The sequence below is a fragment of the Lontra canadensis genome, unplaced genomic scaffold, assembly GCF_010015895.1.
Source record: "Lontra canadensis isolate GAN:19392208 unplaced genomic scaffold, GSC_riverotter_1.0 scaffold88, whole genome shotgun sequence".
Classification (NCBI taxonomy): domain Eukaryota; kingdom Metazoa; phylum Chordata; class Mammalia; order Carnivora; family Mustelidae; genus Lontra; species Lontra canadensis.
In genome coordinates, this window is record NW_022631082.1 from 5,366,659 (window position 1) to 5,376,674 (window position 10,016).

At 60.1% G+C, this 10,016-nt stretch overlaps 1 protein-coding gene across 1 annotated transcript; it reads right to left on the bottom strand.

Moving 5' to 3' along the window:
* Window positions 1–218: 218 nt before the first annotated feature.
* On the bottom strand, window positions 219–9,118 carry CDC37 (cell division cycle 37, HSP90 cochaperone). The gene is made up of 8 exons (XM_032883983.1): window positions 8,916–9,118; window positions 3,500–3,781; window positions 3,046–3,154; window positions 2,814–2,929; window positions 2,604–2,726; window positions 1,905–2,087; window positions 1,737–1,808; window positions 219–801 (listed from the first exon to the last, which is right to left on the bottom strand). Exons 1-8 carry the CDS (start codon window positions 9,015–9,017, stop codon window positions 646–648), a joined length of 1,143 nt encoding a protein of 380 aa, XP_032739874.1. The 5' UTR covers window positions 9,018–9,118; the 3' UTR covers window positions 219–645.
* Window positions 9,119–10,016: the final 898 nt, after the last annotated feature.

Consider the following 10,016-nt stretch of genomic DNA (forward strand, 5'->3'; position numbering starts at 1 on the left):
GGGGGGTGGGGCTGAGAACTCCAAGGTAAAGGAACCCTGGGGAAGAATGTTGTAGGCAGTGGAACAGCACGTGCAAGAGCCTGGAATCCGAACAGAGGGAGCTGCCCAGACAGCTGGAGGATAAAGCCTGAGGCACCGCAGGCCAGGCCTCCAACACTCACTGGGTTTCCCCCCACTTCGCGAGAAGAGCTGTGTCCACAGCCCTTGAGACGCCCCCCTGAGCATCTGAAATCCTTTATTGGAAGATCATTGCTGTTTACCATATAGAAGACTCCGACAGCAGATGAACAGTGAAAACAGAGCCCATAGTGACTAGAGCAGGCCTCTGGGCTGGAGACCCCCACCCCCACCCCAGGAACCAGCCTAGCGACCTCCACCCCTCCCTGGACCCCTAGGCCTTTGGCATAATGCTGATGGGGGAGGGGTAACGTCCTGCAGGCAGTGAAGCCCCTTGACTCAAAGCAGAGACTTGGATGAGCACTGGAGGTGGGGGCAGTGGGGGCAGGGACAGGCCCTCTCCTGGCCCCAGGCAGGGCAGGAGGCGAAAGTGGAGGAAGCCAGGAGCTGGGGAGACAGCATCTATTTCTGTTTTCTGAAGAGGGGCACACGGGGGCCTGCAGGCAGGTGGGCAGCAGCTGAGGCGAGCTAGGCGCTGACATCCTTCTTGTCGCCTGGCTTGGGGCTGGCTTCCAGCAAAGGGTCCCCGGGGCCCGCCTCCTCCCCATCCTTGGCCTCGCTGGACTTGGAGTTGGGGACCCAGAGGCCGGAGTCAATGCAGCGCTGCATGTGGTACTTCGCATCCTGTGGGGAGAAGGATGGCGAGTGAGGCCGGGCTGCCCACCCACCCTCTCCGCCCCCCTACCCCCTGCACATCTTTCAACCTATTCACTGCTTGTTCTAGACCAGAGCTGTCTAGGGGATTCTGCAATGATGGGAATGGTCTGCAATCTGCACGTGTGCCTGCCAAGTCCTTCAGCCACAGCCAGTGCCGGTGAGGAACAGACCTTTCCGTTTCACTTAACATTAACTCAAATTTAAACAGTGTACGTCCAGAATGAGACTTGCGTTCCAATAAAACTTTACTTTTAAAGACAGACATGGAGCCTCGGTCTAGAGATCCTTTTTCATGGAAGCTTCTAGAAATCCTGGGTCAGGTCCTGCAACTAGACCCATTTCACAGATAAGGAAACTAGTGTGGCCAACCAGTGAGGCAAGCAGCAGGCACGGGGTCAAACCGAGATCTATGAAGATACAGAGTCCCGTCCACCAGTACCATCACTGCTCCTAAAAGCAGCAGCAGCTGGGGACGCCTGGCTGGCTCCATCAGTAGAGCACGTGACTCTTGATCTGGGGTCATGAGTTCAAGCCCCACGCCGGGCACGTATAGTGACAGGTGACGTGTACCATGTGCTCAGCGCCCCCAAGCATTCTCCAGGTCAGTCTCCAAAGAAACTGTGGTTTGATGGGGTAACCCAGGCTGGGGAGGAATGCCCCTTCCTTGGACGAAGGTGGGGCAACCTGGTGGGACCACTAGGCTCGTAAATGGCTCACAGGGGCAGTGACACTTGACGGCAGGGGACATGCTGAAAACGCCGTGTTCACCTCTGGGGGTGGTCACACAGTAGAAGTGTGTGAAAGGAAGCCTGGCTGCCTCCCGTGCGGGCCACAGGGTGACAGGCTCTCCCGGGGCAGCCGGGAGTGGGGCTGGAGTGTGGCCCTGGGGCGCCGTTACTCACGGTGGGGTCCATCTTGCTGATGGCATCTTGGAGCATCTGCACATCCTTCACGTCAAAGCATTTCTGAAGTTCCTGCGGGTGCAGAAGGGCTGGGGGTCAGGGCCTAAGTCCCCAGAGGTCCTCCCTACTGCCCCCCCAGCCCCCCACCTGGGGACAGGGGAGCCGCACCTCAGGGAGAGACTCATAGACTTCAACGGGGTCCAAGCCGCCAGGGCCCAGCCGCTTCTTGCGCTCCTCCTCCTCGTACTCTTTCATGGCCTTCTCAATTCGCAGCTTGGCGCGGCCCCGCACACGCTCCTTGAAGGCCTCAAGTTCATCGTTGAAGCCCTCCATGTACTGGCGGTCGGCGGTCTGCAGGGTTGGGGGCCGAGAGCTGTTCATGGGGCCGCACCAGGATCAGCCCGCATAGGCCCGTGCAGTCTCCTTGCCGGCTCTGCCATCTCTGTGCTAACAACCACCTGCCTGCCCCATCCCCCGAGCCACAGACCGGCGACGCTCACCTCCTCCACAACCGCCTGTGGGGGCGGCAGGCACCTCAAACTCAACACGGCTTGCTCGCGCTCTGGACCACTCCGCACGGGCTGGCCTGGCCTCAGTCCCCCCAGCCCCGGCATGGGCCGCCCTGTTCCTCCAGGCGCTCAGCTGAGGAGCCCTGAGGCGTCCTTGACTCTGTCCCTCAACCCTGTCTTTCAAACTGTCTGGGAGCTGGCCACTGGCCCCTCCACGCCTCTGCCCTCCCCTGCTACAGCAGGCTCCGATCCCGCGGCCGGGAGCCCGAGCGGACACGCGGACACCCCTGCTACAGACGGAGGCTGGTGCGCCACAGGGGGCCACACCCCAGCCCGGCCCGGCTCCTGGGCACGCTACCTTGATCTTCGTGAAGAACTGCCGGAAGCAGGCCCGGGGATCCACCTTCAGGCTCTTGGCGAGCTCCAGGATGAACTGCATGACGATGGTCTGGTGCGCCACCTGCTCCATGAGCGCGCATTTCTGCGAGAGGGAACAGACACACCAGGTCACAGAGGGGCGGTCTCGGGACAACGGCTCTTCCCCAGCCCCGGGGCGGCCTCTGCTCACCTCCTCCACCTCCAGGTCAATGCACCAGATGACCAGGTAGTTGGCCGTTTCCTCGCACACGAGGTGGACATTGTCCGACAGGTACTTCTGGCTGTCATCCCAGCGGCGGAGCATGCCTATGGGAAGGCGTCGGCAAGGTGCTGACGGGCCCCGGAGGCAGAGGGCCGGCCCCTGCCACGCGCACCCCACGCCCCAGCAGCAGCGGGCCCCCTCCACCCTGCGCCCAACTCACCAAAGTGCTTGATCTGTTTCTCATACTTCTCCACGAAGGTTTTGTGTTTCTGCTCCCTCACCTCCTCCGACTCCTCCTCCGCCGGCTCTGGCTTGGTATTGACCATGCTCTGTGGTGGGGCGAGAGGGGGAGTGGGCTGGGGCGAGGCCGCGGGGCACCTCCAGCGCGGCCGGGCGGGCCGAGGCCGCAGTGCCCATCCCTTCCACGGCGGAGGCGGTGCCGGTGTCATGAGCGTCAGTGTGGCGGGAGCCAGGGTGTGGCAGGTGTGGCCTCGGACTAGGGCCTTCGGGCAGATCAGAGGGGCGGTACCAGTGGGGTGCTTCATCTGCCCGGCCCCGCACACCTATCCCTCTACCCCCGCCAGCCCGTGCCCACCTTGACCTGCCGCCCACCACCTACCCCTGACCAGCACGCAGCACCCCGCCCCTGCAGGAGGGGAAGCCCCGCCCCCCACCTTGCTGAAGCCGTCCTTGCTGAGCGTGTCCACGTTCCAGGGCATGTTCTTCTCCTTCTTGCGCATCTCCTCCAGCTTCTGCTCCCAGCTCCGCTCCTCCTTGCGCAGCTGCTGAGCCTCGGCCTGCAGCCGCTCGAGCTCCACCTTGCTGCCCTCGCCCTCGGCCACCTCCAGCTCCTTCAGCTTCCGCTGGCACTCAGCCACCTTGCGCCGGCACTCACGGCAGCCCCTGTCCAGCTCCTCCTTCTCCTTCTGGAACTGCTCCATGCGCTCCACCCGGGCCTGGGGGTAGACACACAGCCCATCACTGGGGGGAAGGGCCAGTCCCTGGACCTCAGCTCCACCCCACCCAGGGCTCTACCCACTGCACCTGGGATGGCCCAGGGAATGTATGCGCCACCCTCTGTGGCCCGGATGGCCAGCTTCCACCCCGACCGGTACACCTGCACACAACTGCGTCTGTGCACGTCGTCGTACCCCCCACCCAGGAACCCTCCGGGCCATCTACCACACTCAGCAAAAGCCCAAGTCCTACCCATGACCAACCAAAAGGCCCTGGATGGTCTTCCCCTCCCCTCAGTCACACTGGCTGCCTCACCCTTTCTCCAACCCACTTCCACCCTCAGGGCCTTTGCACTGGCTGTTTCCTCAGCCTGGAAAGCTCTCTGTTCAGATTCCACCCCTCAATACCACTTACTCCCTTACATCCTTACCATCTTGGCTCAAAGGTCACTTTACAGATGAGGCCCTCCCCTGACCACCCTGCTGAAGATGGCAACCTCCCCTTACTCTTGCCCTGTGTCACCTTCCTCCTCAGCACTCATTACCTGCTAACGCCTGGTGATAATTATTTACTGTGTTATCGACGCTGTCCCACTCCGGGGATCCTGGCTCCATGGAGGCGGGGATCTGCTCACTCTTGTATCTCACACACACCGCACACATGGGAAACATTTGTTGGATGAATAAAATGATGAAATACTGGATGGGGGTCTCAGGCTCCCCCTTCTCCCTAGAGCTGCCCTCAGGGACACTCTGGTGCCCTTCCTTGCCCAGCAACCTCCTCCAGCCGCCTCTGCCCCCAGCTGAGGCCTGCTTACTGGCCCTGTCCTTCCCTCCCTCTCTGCTACCCAGTCCTGACTACTTCCACTTCTAGATGTCTCTCCAATTCGCTCCCCTCAGGGCACTGCTGCTGGACTGCTGCCAGGACCCCTTCTACTCTGTCTCCAGGCCGGCACACCTCCTTCAGCCTTAGCTTGGGGACCACCAGCCTCCTGTCCCCCTTCCCCAGCTGTTGCTCCCCAGACCGCCTCTTCGGCTGTTCCCCAAGCTCAGATGGTCTCTTTTCATTCCCCTTCTCGCTCAGGTCCCCAGTGGACCCCATGTCACACAGCATGGCCCCGTCTGGTCCCCAGCCCAGCTGGGCTCCATCACCCCCCCACCCCGGCTCTCAGCAGTACCTGCTCAATCTCGAACCACTGCCTGAGCCTTGAGAGGCACCCCTACCTTCCGTCACTGCTCCCTGAAGCTGGACTCAGAAGCTGCTAGGCCCTGAAATCCACACATCCGTCTGCAGCCCTCCCGCCACCCCCACCTAGAGTGCCTGGGTTCAGACAGGAACCCTGACCCTTGCCCCAAGCTGCTCAGATAGCACCAAGGCCCCACGGGGGCCTGGGTCCCACTCTCCTCTCCCAACTCTGGGTCCCAGGCAGATGCTGGCCCTCATGGTTCCCCAAATGCCCCAGCTCGCTCTTGACTCGTGGCCTCTGCACAGGCTGTTCCTTCCACCTGGAACTCTCTTCCCTTTGCTCCACTTACTCTGCCCCCGGGTCTCAGCTTCAACAGAGCCTTGTCCAAGTGCCCCCATCCCACATCATTGTGCCCCCAATGCCCCTTCATGATCCCCAGATGACATGATAAGATGCTGGACGACAGGTGCAGGGCCCCGAATGTGGGGTCATAACCCACAGCCACCAAGTAAAGGCCAGGTGTCCCTGGGTCAATCCCTTAACCTCTAGGGACCTCCGTTTCCTCAGCTGTCAAAGGTGACAACAGCCCCGACCTCACAGGGTGGCACTAGGATAAGCAAAGGAGATAAGAAGCTCAAGTTGACAGTCCAGAGCTGTGCTGGAGGCTCAAAGCCCCTTTCCCGTGCTGGCAACTGCCACTACCATCCAAGGGGACAATTTCTCTCTCTCTCTCTCTCTCTCTCTCTCTCTGGGGGCCATTCTGGGCCTCAAACAAGAAAATGTACTTGAAGCGTTTAGGTCAATTTCCAGCCCAGAGTAAATGCTCAGTAGCTGGGAGCGGTCGGCACTGCACAGTCCAGTCACCCGGCTCCACACTTACTGCCAACATGACCTTAGCTAAGAAACTTAAAACTCTCCAAGCCTTGGGGTTCCTCTTTGGGAAACGGGGCCTCGGGAGTTAGTCCCAGGAAACTGCTCGCAACCCAGTACTCAGTACTGAACACTGTTACCGCCGTCACAGTCACTGCCACCAGAATGGTCTCCCGACTCACTTCTGGGCCTTCTTGGAGGCCGTATCCCCAGGTTCTAGCACGGAGCCAGGCGGGCGGTGGGCGGGAACCAGGAAGCCTGGAGCCTTCTCTCACGCCCCACAGGACTGCTACAGTCAATCCCGAATCTCACTTTGCCCATGTGGATAAAGGCCAAGAAGGGCCTTTTCTTGTGGAGGGACCAGAGAAAGCAGCCCTGGGCCCTGCCCGTTCCCCTTCCCGGGATGGGCCTTTGTTGCCCAGGAGGCTCCATGCTGCCAAGAGGTTGGCATCATCGCTGGCCTCAGGTGGCAGCAGGAACCTACCATCCTGCTGACTCCTGCTGGGCCGCCACCGAGCTCGTCTCGGTGTCCTCTGAGTGGCCGCCAGGGAGACTGAAGCTAAATAAAGGCCTCTCAGAGCCGATGGGGGCGGGGCGGCAGCTTGCCCAGCCCAGGCTTTACACCTCTGGGAGGGGCTGGAGCAGGCTAGGCACGGCAGACGGAGGAGGGGGGGGCTGCAGGTGTCCCCAGCCATCTGCCCCACAGATAGAAAACCCGAGGCTCCCAGAACCTTGGTGCCATCCAGTTCCACGAAAGGAGTCACAAGAAACCAGTAACAGCAGCTGGGGGTGGGGGTTGGGGGCGGGGGCGGGGCATGGCAGGGCCTGGGAGACTCCCCTGTCCCTTTCTGGATACCTCTGGAATTTTTCTTTCCCAGGAGCACAGATCACCCGAATAACAACAATGATGCTAATGGCTCAAGTTTACAGAGAGTTTATCACACGCCAGATGATGTCAATCCCAAGGACATCACACAAGTTAAATAAAGTAACCCCTCCTACCTAAAGACCCTTTCAGGCAGATACCCTTAGTAGTCCCAGCTGGGGGAAACTGAAACTGAGAGACAAGGAGATCAAACAACCCGCCGGAGGTCACGTAGTGAGCCAACGGATTGGATTCCAGAGCCAGGATTGGACCCCGGGCGTGCAGGCTGGTACTCAGAAGCGCACCAGGCTACCTTCTCACTAATCCCACCTCCCGGCTCCCATATGCTTACTCCCTCCCAGGCCCTGAGCCAAGTTCTTGTCTAGCCTAATCTCATTTCATTCTCAGGTTGGTCTCCCCAGGCAGGGAAAGTACAGCAGTAAACGGTAGGGCTGGGATTAGAGCCCAAGCTTGCCTGTCACAGCTGGAGATGTTTATCTCCCCTCCCCCTCACCCACCCCCACCCCCACTAGGCTCCACTACAGCTCCAGGGTCCTCAGCAGGACGGGAAAAGGTCCTGTGCCAGGAGGGAGGAAGGCATGGTGGGGAGGATGCCCTCTGCAGGAGAGGGGGTGCCGGCTTTCCACCCAGCAGGACCAAAATGTTCTCAATACAGCTGTATAGATTAACCTCTTTATGTGAGAGAAGTAGGTGTTCCCAAGAATAGACTTATTAGAGCTCTGCGCAAATCTTAAGCATTTCGTAATAAAATGTTACACACAGCAAGAAATAGAAGTGCTAGAACTTTCTTCTTACTCCGTGGCTTGCCTGGCAGGTACACTCCCCTAGAGACTGCTGCCGTAGGGTAAGGATTGGAAATGGGACTAGAGACCAGATGTAGGGACAAAAGACACCACGGAATGGGGAAAGGCTGTTCTAGGAGGTTCTGACTGGGAGTTGCCTTATGCAAGGGTGGGGTGAGGAATTCCTAACTGGAAGGTTCTGAGAGATCCCTCGTCCTCAGTGTGAGAGTATAGTATACACCAGTACTTCGGTGTAGGAGCTCGGATTTGCGGGACCAAGAGGTTAGACTACTAGGACTTATGAGAGCTGTTTTGTTGGCCTGTGAGCACTGCTGAGCAGGGAGAGAGGCAGGAGGACACCCAGACAGGGTTCTGGGATCTGGATTTGGGGGCAAATAGGTAAAAGAAGGGGTGATAAATTTGGAGTCAAACTGGGCGGTCCTCTAGTGAGAGCAGGTACAGTCTGGGTGTCTGAGAGCAGCAGACTGAGCTGGGGTCAGGAAGTAGGCCAGGTGGGTTTGGGTGCTGGACTGGAGTTGGTAGAAGGCATTCCAAGGCTGCCAGAGGCTCCTACAGGAAACTGTTGGGGGTGGGTGGTGCCTGGGCCTGCAATACCAAGGAGGGGCAGGGTTTCCTGGAGTAATGGGAAATGGGGTCCATAGTAGGAAACGCTAAGAGTGGCTGGCATTAGGAAGGCTCCATCACAGTGGAACCGGTTGTTTGGTCTGGAGGAGAAACGGGTTCCAAAACTCCAGGCCTGAATGAGATTGAAGGCCCTGGTGTAACTAGCACCCGTGTACATTCCAGGGAAGGGGTCCTGGCTATGGGTTGGACTCCCAAGCCAGGAACAGAAATCTCGGGGAAGAACACCGTTCCTTGTTCTGTTGGGAGGAGCGGGATCTCTGGATCTGAACGCGAATCCCTGTCAAGAACTAGGAAAGAAGATCTCAGAATGAATTCGAAGTATTGAGCATTCTACGATTTGGGGAGGGGCGGATGGTATATCCAAGATCAGAAATGCCTCCCAGAATAGGATCAGGATCCAGACTCTGAGGCAGAGTTCTGCGTGCAAGTGGAAAGTCCCAGAGGGGACTGAGGGGCACCCCCAAAGCTTCTCTTAACAGTTTAGACTCGGAGAAAGGTTCCCTAGGGGTCAAGTGGGAGTTCCATGCAGAAACCGGAGGGGAGGCCCGAGATCTCTAGTAGGGACTCGGCGCCCTGGCAGTTCTGGGGTCTGGAGTTGAATCGAGAAACCCCAAGCGATACTGAAAGTCCAGACTGTGCGTTGGGAATCCCAGGTGTCAATGGCGGGGTCCCTGGCACTACTAGGGTCAGAACTCTGGAGCGGAGTCCCGGGCGCTGGGGGGAGGGGGAGGGAGGGAGGCAGGGGATGGACGCGCGCACTCTACCTGGTGCCGCCAGCGGAAGAGGCTGGCCGTGTCGATGTTGGGGTGCGTCTCGTCCTCATCGTCAGACACCTCTATGTGGTCCCACACGCTATAGTCCACCATCTTGCCTCAGCGGCTCAGCCCGCTCCGGCTCCCGGTCTGACTCTGGCGGCGGCAGCGCTGGAGACTCGGCCTGAGGAGCCCCGCCCCTTCCGCTTCCGCCCTGGCGCGCACGTTCCCCGCCCGCGCATGACGTTATATCCCTAGTAACCGCGGTGGCGGCAGTGGCGACCCGGCTTGCCTTAAAGGATCAGGCGCATGTGTTCAGGCCCCCGGGAGTCCCCGCAAAGACCCCGCCTCATGGCGCGCGGGGCCTCGGCGGGGCATCTCCTGGAGGTATATGGGCTGGCGTTCCAACTTCGAGCCCCCCCTCATCTCCGGTTTCCCCCCCGGTGGGCGTTTGCGGTTGCCGCGAGGGGCGGGGCAGGTGGCGAGACTGAAGCCTGGGATTGTCCCCTTCAGCCACGCCGCAGTGACGTCAGCCCGAGCATACTGCAGGGGCGGGCTTGGGCGGGAAGACCTCTCCCCGGGCACCCGGAGAAGAGGACCTAACCTCACGCTGGGGAGGGGTGTCTGATCAGAGCATTTTCCCAATCCTAGGGGTACAGCACCCTGCCCAGGGAAGGTCTAAATGGAGGAGGGATATGGCCCTGCCCTTGGGGGGTCGGATGTGGGGACGATGTGGTCCTGCCTTGGGCGCTAGTGTTTCCCTGGCTCGGGCCACAGCCTCCCCCTTGCGTCACCATCCTCTGCCATTCCTGAGCGGGGATTCACGCACATACGCCCTCTCTAAACTCACCCGGACCCCCACCCCCCACCCCCGCCACCCAACTCCAGTCTGGGGATCTCGGGCTCTTGTCCGCGGCGTCTCCCCGTGCGGCCGCTGGGTGTCGCTAATGTCTAGTCAAAGGCCTGTGCTCCAGCCCAGCGCCGCCGGGGGACGGGAAGGGGATCTTGGAGGTGCGGATGGAAGCTTTCCTCGTGGTGGTACTCTAGAATCGTTCGTAGCCCCTCCTCTTTGGTCTCGATCCCCCTTACGCGGCCGGGGCTCTAAAGACTCCA

Coding starts and splice junctions, on each gene's coding strand:
- CDC37 (XM_032883983.1), bottom strand. CDS start 9,017: ATGGTGGACTATAGCGTGTGGGACCACATAGAGGTGTCTGACGATGAG. Junction 3,782..8,915: donor TCTTCCGCTGGCGGCACCAG/GTAGAGTGCGCG, acceptor GTCTACCCCCAG/GCCCGGGTGGAGCGCATGGA. Junction 3,155..3,499: donor GCAAGGACGGCTTCAGCAAG/GTGGGGGGCGGG, acceptor GCCCCACCACAG/AGCATGGTCAATACCAAGCC.